The following is a 21,549-nucleotide window of genomic DNA, read 5'->3' on the forward strand; positions in this document are numbered from 1 at the left end:
TTGGTCCTTTGTGTTGTCAGCATTACACATAGAATTAGTAGGCACGGTGATGCATGATCAGGATATATGACCAAGAATTAAGGCTTTGAACATATAGGATTAAAGAACAACATGAGACAAAATATTTGGATGTAATTTGTCAATGGAGTCACTGATCCTTGATTTTTCACTTTACACTGCTTATATTTACCTTTTTCTGAATATTAGTTTTATGTTCCCAATAACTGGAAATATTATATTATAGAAATATGATGTTGCTGTAGTGCTTTATTAAAACGAAAACTTTAAGGTCACTGGCTGTGACTTCTAATCACCTATGGCAAACTAAGACATGAAATTAACATTAACATAGTTAATTAACATAGTGATTTTCTGGGACCTTTAGAAGTTTCTGTTTTCTAAATTAATCCCCTCTGGTATGACTCCCATGATGTGCTAATTGCTGTGTCAACACATCTCTTTTTTGCCTCAGTATACCTGGGGGAAATAAAGTGGGTATATTTCTCTCTTTTAAGGACAAGATTGCTGTTTTATGCGTTTCCTGTGAAGAAGGGAAAAGAAAAGAAAGAAAATCACCGTGAAATCCTTAAAAACTCACAAATCTATAAGTTTATTATAGCAAACAGTAACACTTCTTGGACTTGACATTAAGTCTCTTTCACAGTAATTTTCACTCAGGGGGATCTCTCTTTATCTTCCCTGTAATCATTCCCCTTATTTTGTTTAATTCGTCCAATTTTTATTCATGTATTTCTTTGCCTTGGACTCAATGCTTTCTTTTAGTTTTATATTTTTATTTTTTCAGCTCATACCTGTTTACATATAATACTGATTTTCTTCAATTTCTGTCTTCTTGCTAAGACTTTTCATTTGTCTTAAAGCAATATAAGTAAAGTTATTGGCTAATATGCCAGGGTTGATATTGGGGCTGTTGATTACACAGATAGAAACATAATATCTGGAAAAAGAGATTATGTTGCTACGGTTTTGATCAGCCCACAGTTTGACTACAGGGTTTTGTTAAAGGATCAGGCTCAAGAAAAGACAACCAATTGCCAGAATAGGGTAACAAAATATTATTCTAACCCAAAATACAAAACTGTTACAATTACTGGGAATGTTTATTCTGGAATGAAGAAGACAGAGACAAAAAAGGATACACCTTTTCAAATATTGAGTATCAGTTAGGGTTATTCTATAAGTCTCTCAATGGGGAATTAACAATAATTTAAATTATCAAACATGGCAACTTTAAGCTAAAAAAAAGAAGAAATCTCTAACAAACAAAACCGTTCAAAACTAAATTAATTTTAAAAAGTGTTGATTGCCTACATGGTGGTAAGACCTGGGATACATTCCAGGAGGACAGAAAGAGGCAAAGATAAATAAGGTTTGCCATCTTGTTTAATGACTGAGTTGTTTGAAGAAGTAGTAAGTCCCCCATCATTTGATGTATTCAAGAGAAATCGTATGCCATAAGAGATACCTGAGTGATGTATAATTTATAAGCTGTACAAGCTAGTTTAAGTTAAAGAACATATAGAAATATACTTCATGTTTTGTAAACTCTAAGTGCTCGATGAATGTTAAACAATATAATTTTTTATCATAGTTATCCCTAACTTCTAGTGTAAGACGATTTTGACTTTATCACCTCGGGTCCTTTTGCCTAGAAGGCTAGTTGAGCTGCTCTGGCTGCCCCTTCTTTGGCCCAGAATTAACTTCTCTTAAAATGTAGAAATTAGTACCAATTGTTCTTCCTTTCCTTCTCTACTTCTCCTAGACATCGGAATGCTTCTGATTGTCTGTAGGATTAGGCAAATTCTTTCTAGACAAGATCTCAATTTTATTTACCTAGTTAATTAACATGTCACTGCTATCTGATCGACTTGACTCCCCACTTTGGAGTCCCTTTCAAACCCAGGAATGAAGGGAGAATTCCAAAACCTTTTCTACATTTTGTTTTAGGAGATTAGACATAATCTATGCCTTTTAAGAACTCCTGACCTGTCACAGCAGACAAATATTTAGTGGGCAGGGTGATAAAGAGTGAGATGAAAGAAACTTTCTGTACATACAGATATTCTTTTATGACTGAAAACTTATCTCCTGCAGTGATCAAACAACTGAAGAAAATTGTAAGAGAAATGCCACAATAATATCCTAGAGGGCCTTACCTCTTCGTGACCCTGGCCCGTAGGCAATGCCATTGTATAAAACTGGATAGCTCAGAAAGAGCAAAAAAAAAAATCAATACCAATCTCTCTCTAGTTGACTTTATCCAACTCATCTGACAGACTACCCTCCACCCTTTGTGGAGGGGGTGGGGTGAGATGGTGCCGAGGAATGAAATTCATCTAACTTTGCAATCAACAAAAATCCTATTATTTGAAACAAGTATAGAAAAAAAAGGATTTTTTATTATTGTTAGGAAATGAATCATATTCCATAACAGAAATCCATTATTATGAAGTGGAACTAATTCAGCTCTCGCACAATAAATAGAAAACTTTGTGGTACTGCTTGGGGTGCATTCAATTTTATGAACCTTTCTAGAAAAGTAAGAAAATGATTGATTAAATAGAATTTAGTTGAGTAGTTCCTTTCTCCTCAAGATGTTTCGATAAAGGAAGGTTAGTGAAACCAGAATTTTCAGGAAACAATTCATGTCGTAGGGAGTTGTACGGTAAGAAACCTAAACTGTGAAGAAATGGAGGGACTTCCCTGGTGGTGCAGTGATTAAGACTCCGTGCTCCCAATGCAGGGGGTCCAGGTTCAATCCCTGGTCAGGGAACTAGACCACATGCATCCTGCCACTAAGAGTTCACATGCTGCCACTAAGAGTTCGCATGCTGCAACTAAGGAGCCCACCTGCTGCAACTAAGGAGCTGGTGAGCCGCAACTAAGACCTGGCACAACCAAATAAATAAAAATAAATGAATAAATTAAAAAAATAAATGAAGTAAGATATATTTAATTGTTCTTTAGAATATAAAAGGAAAAATTGGGCAAGATATAATCTTTTTGATTCTTTGTTTTTAGCCACTTTCTCTGCTTTTACTTTGCTGAGGTCCAGGTCATGAAAAACTACATAAAATATTAAAGTACCAAAAGATTTTCTCATTTCAAAGAGGGATGAGCAATTTTTGGCATAAAATACAAAAGAATAATTCCCTGGGCTCTTCAGGCCTCATCACGTTTCCAGATAATGTTGAGTGAAAATGGATAACTAGAGTTATATTTTGAGGAATTTGAAAAGCAGCTTTGGTAGACAGAATTCCCAAGGTGTCCCCAAGATTCTCACCCCCAAGGACAAGATAATCTCTTCTATAATCTCTTGTAAAATTTGCTGCCCTTGGGTGTGTGACGGGCCTCTGAACTGAATGGGATATCACCCCATGAATTTGTTAAGCTTTATGGAAAAATAAATGATTGAAATACAATCAAGGTCTTTAATCACTTAACATTCAGTTAATTACAAGGGAGATTTTGCTTGAAGGGTCTGATGTAATCACATGAGCCTTAGTAGAAGGAGGTGCTACAGATGATCTCCTTCTGGCCTTGAAGAAGTAAATTTGTGATGTAGGAGCCCACCTGACAAGTGCCTGGGGTGCCTCTGGGAACTGAGACTGGATCTTGACCAACAGCCAGCAAAAAAGTAGGGCCCGCAGTCATAAAGCCATAAAGAAATGAGTTCTGCCAAAACGAGTAATCTTGGGAAAAAACTCTGTGCCTCAGATCAGTCGCAGCGGTGGCCTACCCTTGATTTCAGCCTGGAAGACCCTGAGCAGAAAACTCACTTATACTATACTCTGACCCACAATTGCTTGTGCTTTCATCGCTCTTTACTTTCTGCTCTCTCTACTGGTTCATTTTTTATGATGAACATGTACCATTTTCACCATCACAGTAGAGTCCTCACTCTTAACAAAATGTATCCTTTAGAAATGACTCTACTCTCTCAGTCATATCATAGGTCTTAACAGTCAATGGAAAGGAAAATTGTCAATGAACCCAAATAACTGAAGGCTGTAAATGTATCTGAAAGAGAAGATGCTTTTCAAGACAAGCAACAAGAAAGCAGATTTATACCAGGCTGAACAAAGATTAAAAGACACTAGGAACAAGCTCTTGTAAGGGAGGTTTATGATACGAGGCTGAACTATAAAGATAAGACTTTCAGATCAAGCATCATTTTAAAGGAAAATCAAGTTCCTCAAAATTAATTTTTTTAACAATACAGTAGTCAATTCATTTATTCCTTACTAGACTTTCGTATTAGCTAATAAATTAGTCTAAAACTCTACCACTACTCAAGTCTCATATTAATTAATTAATAATTAATCATCCATAGATGACGTCTGTACTTACTTCTTTAATTGATTTATTCAAGTTAATTTAAATCTGCATAAATTGAATCAAATATTTGATTAGATTTTATTTTGTCACAGTAGGAATTGAGGATATCTTGGTTTATGAGTTAAATTAAGTCCATTTTCTTTTTATAGAGAGGGAGAGCCAGAACGAATAATAAGTAAATAATACTTTTCAGTTAGTGGTAAGATTTATGAGGAAAATAGTATAATGGGATAGAAAAACAGTGGTGGAGACGTTACATAGAGCAGATAAGATGTGCTTCTCTGAGGATGTAATACTGGAAATGAGATGCGAAGAACCAGGCGTGGGGAAATCAGAGGGAAATAAGCCTGAGGGAAGAAAGTAAGCACAAAATTCCTGAGGCATTTTATTCCTATTTTTAACAAATATTTCTTAAATATCCTACTGTGTGCTAGATGTCATTATAGATGTCAGAACTGGACAAAGCAGACAAAAATCCCCCATGGAGCTTGCTCTCCTCTAGGATTTGATGAACAATAAGATAAATAAGCAAATGGTAGCATCCCAAGTGGTAATAAGTGCTATGGAAAAATCCAAAACTTGGAAGACAGATGTGTATTGTGTGTGTCAGGGGTAGATGGGGAAGAATGCGTGCATGTTTATGTGAGAGGGAGCTATGGGAGGGTCTGGTATATCCCGTCATCACTGAGGAAGAAATTCAACTCAGTTTCACACATACAAAAAATGTCAAGCAGTTATTTGATGGATAAAAGTTGTCACATTATCAGATGAGAATGCCCCTATCATAAAGGGGAAACAGTGAAATGTGGCCATTTTTAAAACGTAGATTTTAGTTTTGACAAATTTTAACAGTATTTCATTTCTAAAATTTTTAAAAGCTTAAAAGAACAATAGAATTACCAGACAAAAAGTGTCTGTCAAGTAAAAATATTAAAATGAAGAAATATTTAATTATTATACCTTATCTCTAAAAAATTTTTTACAGAACTATTTACTAGAAATGAATTTAATTTTTCTGTGGGCAAGTTATCAACTCTAGGTTTTTGTGCAGAACTGTAAATTTTTGATAATTTTAATGAATTAACTTAAGAATCATGGCATCGTTTCTAAGCCATATTTCAGTGACAATAATTTTTGGAACAAATTCAGTAACTAAGATAACACAAAATAAAAAAGAATTGGAAGAACATCTAGTGCTTTTATTTGAGGGCTTGTGGTGATATTTTCCCTAAGAAAGAAAAGATTTCATCAACTGTTACAAATGCCTAAGCAAGATATATGTTTTATAGGCACATGCAGTATAAATCATGACCATCGGGGGAGGGGGAATTCTTTTTAACTTGTTGAATGTCCACTCTCACATTTTACCTTTAATATATACAGTTCTTCACAATAGTTGAAAGTATATGCTTTTCAAATATGTTCTATAATTTACTGCAAGTTGTGTAGTCCTGAAAATTTTACTTTCGTCCAATGAGCTTCATATTTCTCATTTATGTAATCAGTAGCAATATTTTTCTAAATACTTTAAAAACATGTTGAACTCTGCATGGTTTGTGAATACTAAGAAAAGTATTGCATCTGAAATTAAAACAATAAACCAACATGAGATTTTTTTTTTAAAAGAAACTTAAACACCCTGTATATATTAAGCATTTCCTTTATCATGGCGACAGAGATATAGATATGACAAAGTGTCTTTAGGGGCTTAAACTGTAGTAGAAAAATCAGATGCATTTAGAATTTGAGCACCTTTAAGTCTCATAGGTGCTTGGACAGAAATGGTAACATTTGGTGAAGAAAGTAAGGAGGGATCAACTTTGCCTGAGGGACTCAAGGAATTCTTTGGTGAGGGACATGAGTGACAGCCATATTAAAGAACAGGAAAAAATTAATAGAAATGCTCATGTAGGGCGGTACCTTCTATGCAGAAGGAAGAATAACACAGCATCTTCAGTAGAAATTGCAATGAGTTTGGTGTGGTTGGAATGTAGCAGGTGAATGTGTGTGTGCGTATGGGTGTGTGTGTGTGTGTGTATGAAGGAGATGATAATAGAAAATATATCATTTGCTCTTTATCTTACTAGTGATAGGAGTCAGAAACAGATTAGGAGTGAGAGTAAAATAAACAGATTTAGGTTTCAGCGATTCACTCATAAAGTAAATGGATGAACATAAGGTGCGTGGCTCAGAAAATAGCCATTGCAGTGGTGGAAAAGAGTAACAAGGATGGTTGTAAGTCAACCCATGAAGAGGAGAAAGAGGGAAATTTTAATCCAAGTTCAGAAGGAATCAGTGATCAAGCTTCCCATCCTATTCAGAAAGGGGAGTTCATGGTAATGGAAGCAGCATAAGAATAAGCCTAGATTTCTGCTTTAAGGAACTGGAGAGGAAGTAGGGCCTTATCCAGGAAGGAGAAAATGTGAGCAGGCACGCTTTGGTTGGGAGAAGACAAGGAATTCAGCTTTGGACATTTTGAGTGTGAAAAGACTAACACACACAAGTTAGAAATGTCTACAAGGCAGTAAACAATGTTCATTGGTTATGTCAACTTGGGGGCTAGTTGAGAGTTGATGAGACTAGGGAAGTGAGATGTTTAAAAAGAAGATGAAGATAAATATTTACAAAAACAGGAGCATGATATTTACAGAAACAAACACCACTTATTTTTCTTTGAAATTTTCATATTTGTATGGCAAAACCAGGAATATTTTAAACAATAAATTGAGGTGTATGCTTGGTTATATAAAACAAGGTATTCCTAATTTTATTTTTATTTTTTCTAAGAGTTATTCAAAAATTAACCACATGATGGTGCTAGGCTACCAAATCATTTGATGTGAATTCACTCCCCTGCCATTTGAGATGTCAAAAAGAAAGTGAGTTTTAGTGACTAATGGGGCATAAATAAAATTGTCCAATGAGACCAGTTGAGAGTTTATTTATTTAAAATTCTGGTGAAGAATAAAATATTTTCTCTCTTCTGTTTTTAAGGAAAAAGAAAATAATTCACCTTGGATTCACTGTGATCACAGTTATGGTTATTTGAAATGAAATAATATTGCCAAGTAACAGCAAAATAGTAAGGATTTTTTTAATTCCAAAAAAGTTTTACTTATTTTAAAATAAATAGGAAATCACTTTACCATTCTTTATTTTAAATAGATGTTATCATTACTTGTTAGCTCCAGATAGATATTCTGTAGAAATAGTACAGAACTGGCTTAGAAATTATTCAAGACATTAAAATTGTTCTTTTGTACAATTTAAGTATTCATCCTGCTATTTAATTGCCTAAATTTCTTAATCAGTAACAAGAAAACCACAGCATGCCTGTAAATAAACATGTATTTTCCGTTCTTGAATGTTTTTAACTCATGTAACTTTATATTTACATCCAATAAGTATATATTTATTCTCACTTATCCAGTAGGAAATAAAAACTACTGACTAAAAATGTATTTCATTTAGCTTTTCACTTAAGAATGAAATTGCTGAATTTAAAATACCTTATTCTCTTATTTTAAATGTAACCTATCGCCTAATTTTTAGATGTGACAAAAATTGTTTTTAAGTTATATTACCCTGATTTTGTTATTGTTTCTATTGCTATAATACTTAACAATATATAGGGCACTTTTTATTTGTTCATTCTTTCCTCAGTGCAATAGGACGTAAGTATAAAGTAAGAATAGTTTGTTTCTTTTTAAAAAAAAAAACAATATCTTGTGCCTTGCAGAGATATATAAAGTTGCATAATGTTATTCTGAATTCAAAGTGACACAGTGAAATGGCATTCTGTCACAGTGCTCATAAACTGAATCCAAGTTGAGGTTTAAAAGAAATAAAATAAAAATGCCTATTTTTCATTCTTCTCAGCTCATACAAACATGACCATCATTTTTATCCATGTACACCCTCCCTCCATGGAGAAAGAAGAGAGAGGGGGGAAATGGTAAAGGGAAAGTAAACAAAAATTTTGGAAATAAAACTATAATGAGAATATGTGCTTCAGAGAATATTAACCATTTTCATTTATTTTTTAAGTGAGCTTAAAAAAGAAAAACGCTCTGAAAACAAAGAATATCATTATATTCAAAAACAGACACATATTCAAATGTAGAGTATATATTTTTAGACTTTCTAGATGCATGTAATATACTTAAAAACATAATTTCTGTATTAATTTGGTTTTACATCAAAACTCTTCATTGCAATTCTATGCTGAGATATTGCAGGGAGAAATTTCCAAAGAGTAATTTTAAGATCATTATGGAGCCGAAATACTGCTGTTGATATTTACATACATATTTATGATTTTACATCTACTTCTTCTGGGACTCTGAATAAGTTCAAGATAAAGTCTTCTGAGAACTCTCTGAACATATGCATAAATAGCCCTATAATACAGTGTTTGATCAAAAAAATCTAAAGAACTGTAGGTCAACAGGTACATGAAAAGATGCTCAGCATCACTAATCATCAGAGAAATGTTAATCAAAACCACAATGAGACATCACCTCATATATGCTACATTGGCTATTATCAAAAAGACAAAAAATGAGTGTTGGAGAGGATGTGAGGAAAAAGGAATCTTTGTGCACTGTTGGCGGAAGTTTAAATTGGTGTAGCTATTATGAAAAACAGTATGGAGGTTCCTCAGAAAGTTAAAAATAGAACTGATGTATGATCCAGCAATTTCATTTCTGGGTATTTCTCCAAAGAAAACAAAAAAACACTAACTTAAAAAGACATATGCAACCCCATGTTCGTTGCAGCATTATTTACAACAGCCAAGATATGGAAGCAGAGCTTCCCTGGTGGCGCAGGGGTTGAGAATCTGCCTGCCAATGCAGGGGACACGGGTTCGAGCCCTGGTCTGGGAAGATCCCACATGCCGCGGAGCAACTGGGCCCGTGAGCCACAACTACTGAGCCTGCGCGTCTGGAGCCCGTGCTCCGCAACAAGAGAGGCCGCGATAGCGAGAGGCCCGCGCACCGCGATGAAGAGTGGCCCCTGCTCACTGCAACTAGAGAAAGCCCTCGCACAGAAACGAAGACCCAACACAGCCAAAAATAAATAAATAAATAAATAAATAAATAAATAAATAAATAAAATAAAATAAAAGATATGGAAGCAACCCAAATGTCCGTTGAGAGATGAATGGATAAAGAAAATGTGGTATATACAGTCATCCTTTGGTATCCAGGGGAGATTGGCTCCAGGACCCCTGCAGATACCAAAATCCAAGCATGCTCAAATTCCTTATATAAAATGAAGTGGTATTTGCATATAACCTATGCACAGCCTTCTATATATTTTAAATATTCTCTAGATTACTTGTAATACTTAATACAAGTAAATGTTATGTAAATAGTTGCCAGTGTGCAGCAACTTCAAGTTTTGCCTTTTGGAACTTTCTGAAATTTTTTTTCCCCAATATTTTCCATCCACAGTTGATTGAATCCTTGGATGTGGAACCTGGAGATATAGAGATACAGAATAAAATCTTGCCACTTATGACAACATGGATTGACCTTGAAGGCATTATGCTAAGTGAAATAAGTCAGACAGGGAAAGACAAATATCATATGATTTCATTTATATATGAAATCTAAAACAAAAGACAAAAAAATACAAAAAAAAAAATAACAAAAAAAACAGGCTCATAGATTACAGAGAATAGATTGGTGGTTGCCCGAAGTGGGGGTTGGGTGGTGGGTGAAATGAGTGAAGAGAGTCAACAGGTACAAACTTAGTTATAAAGTAAATAAGTCACGGGGATGTAAGATACTATATGGGGACTACAAGTTAATAATACTGTATTGCATATCTGAATGTTGCAAAAAGAGTAAATCTTAGAAATTCTCATCACAAGAAAAAATTTGTAACTATGTATGGTGATGGATGTTAACTAGACCTATTGTGGTGATCTTCTGCAATATATAAAATTTTGAATTATTATGTTGCACCTGAAACTCATATAATTTTGTGTGTCAATTATACCTCAATAAAAAATACAGAAGTTACATTATTTAAATTAATTTTGAGTTTTCATGGGCTTTATTGAACAGAATATTTCCTCATTGTTTTATTTTTAGAAAAACATACTGCCATATTTATTCAAGTCATATATCTATATATGTATGTGAGCACGTGCACACACACACACACACACACACACATTTACTCAAAATAATACATACACCAGATACGTAGATAGGTAGGTAGGTAGATAGATTAATAGATAATTTCAAAATTTTGTTACAAAAATGTTCCCCTGAGTTACTTTTTAAAGATTTATAAATGTAGTCTGTAGGTTGTAATTTTCTTTTCCAGCAGAATAAGAGGTTAGCTGGTATTGATTGCCTCTGGTGTCTCCTTATTTAGAGAGTAAAACAAATTAGAATGCTAAAAACAAATCTATTCAAATGTTTGATGTAATTTACCCGATGTTAAGAATATTTATAAAAATATGCTTGGGCCGTTCCTTTAAAATCTAGCCAGAATCTCACCGTTTCTCACAATTTTCATTGCTATAAAGATCAGGGACCATATCTCCATCATTGGTTTCCTGGATTAATTCTATAGTCTCTTAACTGGTCTATTTCTGTCCTTACTCCCTAGTCATTATTCGCCTCAGAAAAGTCAGCGTATCCTGGCTTTACCAAGGGTAATGGTAATTTAGATAGAAATTTGCCACTGTCTTCTCGTATCATGATTTAATTCAAGTCCTTTGCCTGGCCTGCAAGGATCTCCATGATGGGACATTCGTCGGCATATTTGACCTCATCTCCAGCTATGGGCCCCTCCATTCACTGTACTCAGTCCCACTGGCCTCCTTGCCCGGTACACTCCCATTTCAGGGATTTTGCAATTGCTGCTCAATCTTTCTGGAACACACATCACTCAGGTACCATATGGCTCATCTTTTGAGTCCTTCAGGTCTCTGCTGAAATTTCATCCGAACAGAGAAGTCTTTTCTGACTGCCTCACTGTAGGATAGCCACCATCCTCTAAATTGCTTATTTTTACCCTGCTTTGTGTTTTTCAAACTTAAATTTAATACTGACAGTGCTTTTAAATTTACTTACTGCCTAACTTCCCCAGTTGAACAGTAGCTGCTTGAGCAGAGTGAATGTGTCTGTTTCCTTCACTGCCCCCCAGAGTCCAGAATGGGTTAGGATTTAGTGGTTGTCGCATCAATGTTTGGTGAATGAAGGAGTGAATTTTAGTTATGGACCCTGAGCTTTATTTAGATAACAAATTTTATGCCAGCAAAATGGGCAACGGTTATTTATCCACTGCAGGAGGAAAAATATATGTATTTATAAACATACATATATATATATATATATATTTACTTCAAGATATACTTTCCAGACTATTTTATACATTATGTAAATCCATTTTAATAAAGGTATGCTATAATTTCACAAATCTCACTTTTAATCTAGTTAAAAACTAGAAAATTTTCAAAAAAATAAACAAAATGAATACAAAATAAATAAGACTCTTTCACTCTTTATGACATCTCCCTACACTAAAGAGGCAGAAGATATATTCTTCTTGCTTTAGTGATTATGCATAATAAGTTAAGTATTTACAAAAAGTTGATTTATATAACTAAGTCATTACTTTCAATGATTAATCCACTTTGACATAGTAATATAAAGGTCTATAGTTAGCACACTACTCCCTTTTCAATTGTGTTAAAAAGTAAAAAAGAATGTCATACATTTTCCCAGATTGACACTTAGACATTGATTATTTATTGGCATAGATGATAAATAAATGTAAATCAATACAAAATATAAAATCCTATGTGTAAATATAAAATATGTTCATTGTATCTCTGTAAATATAAATTAATATAAATATATATATTATACACAATGTAACTCTTTTGTACCTCAATTTTACTTTGTAAATATATTTAATTTCCAACTTAAGTTTTATGAATCATTGATATAAAATCTTTTCTATTATTTCTCATATTACTAAGAGAATTTATATTTGTTTAATATGAATTAATATCTTTACACATTTTAAGCATTGTTATATATTGAGATCATTTAAAAAAAATTGTGACAAGATTTTAAGGGATTTGTTACTGAATAAAAAAAAGAAAAACAAGCAAAACCACAACAAAATAATAATGGATGAAAAATTTGACACAAATTTTTTTTTCTAGCTATACTCTGAAAATTTAGCATAAATGAAAAATTTTGCTGAATGGGACCATGTGATTAAATTAATTTCTAGACAAAGCACAATTTTCTTGCAATAGTAGGAATTAAAAGATGACAAATCATCTATATGAAAACTGTTTCTTTTCAGGATTATTTTTATTACCACATATGTTGTTTCTTTGATAAAATTCAGAGTTCCTGAACAAATATGGAAACAGCAGCATGATTAATGGGACTGAATGTAAAAATACTTCTTGCAGGTTAAAATAATCACAAGTATCAAAATTAAATGTGTATGGTATACCGCCTTTGGGGATAAATAGAGTGCACTTTGCTATAATAGGGAGAGGGGAAAACTGTATTCAATTAAATGAAGTTCACTTTTTTGCCTGTGCTGTATTATTGGAAATTCCTATAATTTACCTCATTGTTATAGAAATAATCTACACACCCCAAATACAGTCATGATTTTTCTCTTTCTCACATTTACATTCTCCTTCTTCATGCCCCTACCTGACAAAAAACAAACTACATACACTGAGATAGGGATTCATTTCCAATATTTTGAATTTTGCTCTCCATCCTCTTTTATATAAAACAATTTAACAATACTCGAGGGCTTCCCACCGCATTCCACCTTTCTGTCCCCTCCCTCCTTCTCGTTAATTTTTCTGTTCACTTCCCTTGTCATAGCCCCTCAAACCCAGCGCTACCCATTCTCATTTCGTCCACTTGCCAGTAGCAGCTCTCGCCCATATCAGAATTCCTCCAGTCTGAGGTCCAGGCTCACAAACAATGTGTGAATTAGATATTTATATTCTCAGAAAAATAATAAAAGGGGCAAGATCAAGCCTGGTGTGCATAGAGTTTACTTCTAGATCTCATTTTTAAATTAACCTTTTCGTCTGAGTTGATAACATTAAAAAATTAAATTAAAATTTGACTCTGGTAAGAATTTTTTAAGGATTTAAGCAAATTAATAGGCCTAATTGTTTCAACATAAAATATATACCAGGTGAATCACAGAATAAAAGTGTCTCTGGGAGTGAATACTTCATAGTCACCTGGTCTTTTTTTAATTTAAAATACTGCTCATTGAAGGAAAATTAAAATTTCCGTCATTTTCAAGTTTTAGTCTTTCTGTTCATTAATTTTTATTGGGTAATCTACTTTGAAAAGCATGTCTATGGGGCTTCTCTGGTGGCGCAGTGGTTGAGAGTCTGTCTGCCAATGCAGGGGACGCGGGTTCGAGCCCTGGTCTGGGACGATCCCACGTGCCGCGGAGCAGCTGGGCCCGTGAGCCACAATTACTGAGGCCGTGATAATGAGAGGCCCGCGCACCGCGATGAAGAGTGGCCCCCGCTTGCCGCAACTGGAGAAAGCCCTCGCACAGAAACGAAGACACAACACAGCCATAAATAAATAAATAAATAAATAAAAATTAAAATAAAAAACAAAAAACGTGTCTATGTACCTTTTTCAATTTGAGGACTCCTTCTTGTGTATTCTCATCTGTGACGATGTCAAACAAATTTCCCCCATCTCCTGGAACAACACTGTATTCAATTTCCGCATTTTGTCCAAAATCAGGGTCCACAGCTCTTATTCTTCCAATAGCTGAGCCAATAGGGGAAGACTCAGGAACTTTCAGGTGGAAAATGCCTGATAAGATATATATAATTTTTGTATACAGTTGAGTTAGTAAAGTACATAATAAGATTACCAGCCTTGAAAATATAGTCTACAGAAAATAAATCAACTCTAAAACATAATAGTGCAAAATTGAAAGGCAATTTGCTGTCCAGTTAAAGATTATAATTAAGAGTAATAATTTCACTTTTCACTTCAATAGATTCTGTTGTAGAATTTCAAGTGGTCATTATAAATAGAAAGTGTTAAATTAAAATTACTGTGAAGAAATAGTTTACATACTAGCACCATCTAAGTGTAACCAGTATCAAATGTGAAGGTGGGAATACTCATGAAATAAACGGATACTAATGCAAAAGAATCCAGGATACAAGACATAGATTAAAAAGATACATAGATAGATGATAGATAGATAGATAGAAGACAGATATTTAGATATTTATAGAAAAATAAGGCTATGTGTTCTAACATACATAAATATAAAACATATATGTAAATGAATATAATAATAGATGAACTATTTCCTCAATAAGTATAAATCATTAAACTAAAAATTACTTGTAAAATAATAAGTGTATATATATATTTATATCTATGTATTAAATATATGTACATATATTTAATCTATAATGGATTTAAGTATAGTATACTACAGACTAATATTCAACTTATACTCAGTAAATTTTTAGTAGATTCCCTTCCAGGTACTTTTACACACGTTTAAAGTCAGGATATAAAATTCTATCTCCCAATTTTTTAACGCTAAGGAAAAGAGAAAAGTAAAATGCTTATTGTTTACCACCAGGTGGAGCACCAACATTACTATAAATTTGACACCGAGTCAGAAAAACCTATAAAAATCTCTATCTATATAAAATATAATAGAATCAAGAAAAATTATGGTATCCCACAAAAATGAAAATATATACATTGTTTAAAAGAGTTTACAAAATCTTGTAAGGTATAACGTGAAGAAAAAAATATGGGCTATTTTACTGATATCTCATCAATATAAATATTAATAGGTTAAACAGCAGTCTGTTTAAATCAAAAAAAGGAAAGAAAGAAAATAGGAGGAAATGAAAATGCTAAAGCAAAACTAAACACAAAAATATAAAGTTTAAATTAATATTGACACCAGTTTAAGCTTCTGTTAGTAGATTTTTGATTCTGCTTTCCCATGAGTAAAGCAACCAGGGTAATTAATTTGATTTGAAATTCTAGTTACATTTATAGCAATTAAATTAGGAAGGTTTTAATATGTTTTTTGGATGTTAAAGTTCATTCAACAAGCTACATTACAGTATTACAATTGTTTCCTTTGAGATATGAGAAAAAATAATCATTCACATTTTATGGAGATTCTGCCAAATAGTCTATTCTTTATTCCCAGTTATTTTTAGAGGTCTATTGTTGTTTCACAACCGGTTACAAAATTTTCCAATTTCATTAGCCCAGGAAGCACTTAAATCTTGCCATCTGCTTTTCTAACCCCCGCCCCCAAAAAGGATATCTACTCTTTGCTCCTATAATGTTAAAATCAGCCTTATTTATATCCATCCAATGGACATTACCTCAACGGGACATATAATATATTTAGTCTTGAGAGAGCTAAGTCTTTACCTAAAATTGTTTGTTTCCGTGTAATAGACAGAAAGTACATTTTACAGTGGTATAAAATACTTGCTTAATTAGTTACCTTAATAGTTAATTAACATTATAGCTGCCTTCAAACAAGATATGAGAAATCTCTCTAAAAGAGAAAATGTAAATGTTAAATAAATAAATAGATACCAAATAAAAATACTTCAAGTGGCAACAACGGAGTGTTATGTAGACATTATAAAATAATTTTGGTTGAAGAATTCATATTTATCTATCAAACTAGCAACTTTTCGTAGACTATAATTATGCTTCATTAGGCTTTATTCCCTAAACACTTAAGAGAGTGGCTATCCTATAGAGTTGTCCAATGTTTGTGAACTTAAAGCAGGGTTTGAATTTGAGACAACACGAGCAAAGAAAAAGAATAAAATTATGGGTTACATTGTATACCCATTGCCTCCAAAAAGGGTAAAGACAGATATCCAAGGGGAATTTGTCTGAGTTCATATAGCCATGATTAGTAAGCAGGACATAATGTGGCTTTTGCAACCTAGTTTCTATAGAGCATGTGTTTCACAATAGCCATATTAAACCCTGATCCTATTGAAGCACTCCTGAGATATTAGCAAACAGAAGGATGCCTGAATTCCTGTTTAATGTGGCAAGAAAGCATGTGACACAGTTATATAAAGTTGTACTAAATTTCTCAGTGACGAATTCCAAAGAAAAAGGACAAGGCATAGAACATGTGAAGTATTTTTTATCTCCTTTTTTCTTCCTTTCTTAGCACCTATGATTTACCAGAAATGTGTCTACAACCTTTGTGTCTCATTGTGTGATTGTGATATTGAAATGAAGAAACACCAAAAGCCTTGAATCTATAGTGTGATCTGTCATGGTCTAATCTAACAGTACATCAGTAAGTGTTAGGAAAGTTCTTGAATAACATGGCCAAGCAGTGCATGATGGTGATGGTGTTGCATCACTGGGGAAAGGGGAGGGTTGAATGGAATCTTTAGGAAAATATGGGCATCTAACTTAAAAGCTTGGAAAATTTCTGCTTACTTTATCCAAGCTATTCAGGGGGAGCAACTTTAGGTTACATGTTAGGTTTATGAGTTTGCTTTTCATTTGAACATTTAAAAGTAAAAATAATAGAATCAAAAAATCAAGGGAAATAATCTAGTCTGGTGTCATCACTTAGGCTTATGGTTAGTGAAGGTGAAGAGTTTAGCCAGAATTGAGACCTTTCAATGTCAGAAAAAAATTTAAACTCTGAGAGGCTAGCTAAAGGACATCAGATAATATGAGTATAGATGAAAGACTATATGCCTTTTCAAGACTATAGGCTGAGATATGACTTTGATGTTTTATGAAAGAACACTTTATGAGGCTAATAACAATAAATGTGAAGACAGCCATACTTTGCAATCCTCTATCAATATAAGTTAAATAGCAGTTTTAGAAAAAGTTGTCAGCATATAGTTTGCCTGCAAAATTCATAACTATCTAACAGCATTGGAAAACTTGTCATTAAATTGAAATATTAGTCTTGTCCTTAAAAGATGGACTTAATAGCATTCCACTAACATGCCCTACTAAAATTAAGATATAATAGAAGTAAAACAGTGTTTTCCACTTACATCTGTTTTCTACATTGAGGTTTTAGTGTACATAAAACAAACACATACAGAGCACTGAATTTTCTGTTCTTTGCATAACAGATATACATTGTAGTAAGGTGGAAGATGCATTCATTAAGACAAGCATTTCTCAGTAGAACATTGTAGTTGATAATAAAGTCTACAGAACATGGAACAAGTCAGGGAAACTATGCATTAGTCTTGTCAGATTGTTTAGGTTCTGTCATTTTATTTCCAATGGCTTGACATTTTATCATTTCTAGAAACTCAACAGCAATAAAGCTAGGGTCATTAAGATTAATTCAAAACTGAAGTAAATCTTCACCTGTGCCAAAGTTGGATCGCTTATGATGTACTATGTAATTACACTGCCATCATTTTCTGGGCATCCTACTTTTGACACATATGAAACATCTTAATGGCACTACCTCTACAACACACATTAAGTTAGAAGACAGGTGACAAGAAATTATTCACAGAGTCAATAAGAATATATACATACACAGCTATCAAATATGCCTGCTAGGCTTAACAAAAAATAACCATGTTCCCATAGAAAAGGAGAAAACTGCATGTAGTGAACTAAGGTTCTAAGGTAGAATTATAGTGATCAAATTCTCTAGCTTCTTACAGATAATGTGCCCTGTTAATTCCAAAGGTAAAAGTATCTGTTACAAAAAAAAAAAAAAAAAGTATCTGTTACTTAATTATAGGCCAAGTGGGCATCCTCTAAGTAACTAACGCTACTCAAAAAATTATACTTTGATTATTAGAACTTGCACTACGTGTGTGTGTGTGCATGTGTGCACATTCATTAATACCTAAGGACAAAGGATTTATATTTCCCTTCCTTTTTCTTTGAGAAAATTTCCAAGTATTGATGAACACACCAAAAGACATATATTTACTTAACAAAATACAAATTAATATGTTGCAGTTTAATCAGAAATAAAGATTATAGGACCTGAATAAATACATTTAATGAATGAATGAATTATACAGTACTGTGGCAACATTCAGCCATAAGAATAGAAAATAAAAAGAAGGTGGAATAATCCATTACAAATTCTCTTTTGAAATACATTTTATTTTATGCTTATAGTAATAACTAATCTAAAGTTACTGAAAAACAATACATAAGAAACCAATGTTCAGCTGCACATAAAACGTATCTATACGTAACAAATAACTAAGGTGGAGATAATTAGACCTAAGTAGAAATTATTTCAAATTGATAAGAATGTTAAACATTTTTAAGAACTTGAAAGCATATACTTGAGACGACTTAAGGAGATGATTACTTGAAATATTACATTTACATTTCAACTTTAGAAAATAGAGAGGAGAATCAAGATGGCAGAGTAGAAAGGACTTAAACTCATCTCATCGTTTGGGCACACCAAAATTACAACTACTTACAGAGCAACTATCTATGAGAACAACCTAAAGTCTTACAGAAAAGATTTTCTGCAACTAAAGATATAAAGAAGGGACCACAACAAGATGGGTAGAAGGGGAGGAGATGGGTTATACTCAAGACCTACACCCCCAGGATGATAACTGGCAAACAGGAGGGAAATTACAACCACAGAGTTTGAAAATGGAAACACAGCATTCCAAAACCTATGTGAAACAGCAGAAGCAGTTCTAAGTGGGAAGATTATAATGATATAGGCCTACCTCAGAAAACAAGAAAAATCTCAAATAACCAATCTAACTTTATACCTAAAGGAATGAGAAAAAGAAGAATAAGCAAAACTTAAAGTTACTGGAAGGAAGAAAATAGCACAGAGCCAAGAAGAAATAAAGGAAATAGAGGCTAAAAAAAAAAAAAAAGAAAAGAAAAATCAATGAAACTAAGATTTAGTTCTTTGAAAAGATAAATAAAATTGATAAACCTCTAGCCAGACACATCAAGAAAAAAAGAAATTAAAATGAAGAAAAACAAAAGTGAAACAGGAGAAGTTACAACTGACACCACAGAAATACAAAGGATCATAAGAGATTATGACAAAAAATTATATGCCAAAAAATTGGACAACCTAGAAGAAATGAATACATTCCTAGAAGCACTGCATTCTTCCAAGACTGAATCAGAAAAAAATAGAAAATCTGAACAGACCAATTACTAGTAATGAAGTGTAATCAGTAATCAAAAAACTCCCAATACACAAAAGTCCAGGACCAGGCAGCTTCACAAGTGGATTTTAACAAACATTTAAAGAAGTTAACACCTATTTGTCTCAAACTATTCCAAAAAATTGAAGAGGAAGGGGCTCTTCCAAACTCATTCTGTGAGGCCAGCATCAATTTACAGGACTATATCCCTGATTAACATAGATGCAAAAGTCCTCAACAAAACATTGGCAAGCCAAATTAAACAATACATTAAAAGGTTCATACACCATGACCAAGTGGAATTTATACCAGGAATGCAAGTATGGTTCTAAATCCACAAATCAATCAATGTGATGCATCACATTATCCAATGTGATGCATCACATTATCATAGGATAAAAATCATATGGTCATCTCAATACATGCAGAAAAAGCTTTTGACAACATTCACTTATGATAAAAACTATTAACAAAGTGGGTGTAAAGGAAGCATATCTCAACATAACAAAAGCTATATATGGCAAACCCACAGCCAACATCATAGTCAATGGGAAAAAGGTGAAAGCATTTCCTCTAACATCAGATACAAGACCAGGATGCCCACTCTCACCACTTTTATTCAACATAGTATTGGAAGTCCTAGCCACAGCAATTTGACAAGAAAAATAAGTAAAAGAAACCCAAATTAGAAAGGAAGACATAAAACTGTTATTCTTTTCAGATGACATAATCTTATACATAGAAAATCCTGAAGACTCCACCAGAAAAAAAAATAAACTATTAGAACTAATAAATTAATTCAGTAAAGATGTAGGATCCCAAATTAATTTACAGAAATTTGTTGCATTTCTACACACTAATAATAACTGTTGGAAGAAAAATTAAGAAAACAATCCTCTGTACAATTCAATCAAAAAGAATAAAATGCCTAGAAATAAGTATAACCAAGGAGGTGAAAACCTGTACTCTGAAAACTAAAAGACATTGATAAAAGAAATTGAAAACTTACAAACAAATGGAAAGATATACCATGCTCATGGATTAGAAGAATTAATATTGTTAAATATTCTACCCAAGGCAATCTACAGATTTAATTTAATCTTATTAAAATACAAATAGCATTTTTCACAGAACTGGAACAAATAATCCTAAAATTTGTATGGAACCACAAAAGACCACTAATAGCAAAAGAAATCTTGAGAAAGAAGAACAAAGCTGGAAGTATCATGCTCATGGATTTCAAACTTTACTACAAAGCTACAGTAATGAAAACAGTGTGGTACTGTTAGGTCAATGGTATTGTTAGATCAGTAGATCAATGGAACAGAATAGAGAATCCCCAGAAATAAACCCATGCACTTATGGTAAATTAATCTACAACAAAGGAGACAAGAATATCCAGTGGGGGAAAGATCACCTCTTCAATAAATGGTGCTGGGAAAACTAGACAGGTACATGAAAAATAATGAAACTGGACCACTTTCTCACATGATATATAAAAATAGACTCTAAATGGATTAAAGACTTAAATTTAAGACCTGAAACCACAAAACTACTAGAAGAAAACATAGGTGGTGTGCTCTTTGAAATCTATCTTAGCAATATTTCTTTGGATTTGTCTCCTCCAGCAAGGGAAACAAAACCAAAAATAAGCAGATGGGACTATTAAAAAATTAAAAAAAAACACTTCTTAATTGAAGATATTTCCAAATGATATATCCAGTAAAGGGTTAATACCCAAAATACCTGAAGAACTCATAAACTCAAAAAAAAAAAAAATTTAATAATAGGCCTAGGACCTGAAAAGACATTTTTCTGAAGAAGTACAGATGACCAACAGGCACGTGAAAAGATGCTCAACAACTCTAATCATTAGGGAAATAAATATCAAAACCATGAGATATTGTCCCACACCTGTCTGAATGGTTATCATCAAAAAGCCAAAAAATAAGTGTTGATGATCCAGCAATTTCAATTCTGGA

The 21,549-nt window shown here is 33.1% G+C and overlaps 1 protein-coding gene across 3 annotated transcripts in view; it reads right to left on the minus strand.

Moving 5' to 3' along the window:
- Nucleotides 1-21,549, minus strand: part of CDH12 (cadherin 12) — a 276,586-nt gene that overhangs the window by 46,258 nt on the left and 208,779 nt on the right. For all 3 annotated transcript variants that reach the window (XM_059919224.1, XM_059919226.1, XM_059919225.1), the window contains one exon: nucleotides 14,026-14,213. In XM_059919224.1, coding sequence (XP_059775207.1) covers nucleotides 14,026-14,213 — 188 coding nt within the window. The remainder of the gene's footprint in view (nucleotides 1-14,025; nucleotides 14,214-21,549) is intronic.

Source organism: Balaenoptera ricei, chromosome 3 (assembly GCF_028023285.1).
Source record: "Balaenoptera ricei isolate mBalRic1 chromosome 3, mBalRic1.hap2, whole genome shotgun sequence".
In the NCBI taxonomy this organism is placed as follows: Eukaryota; Metazoa; Chordata; class Mammalia; order Artiodactyla; family Balaenopteridae; genus Balaenoptera; species Balaenoptera ricei.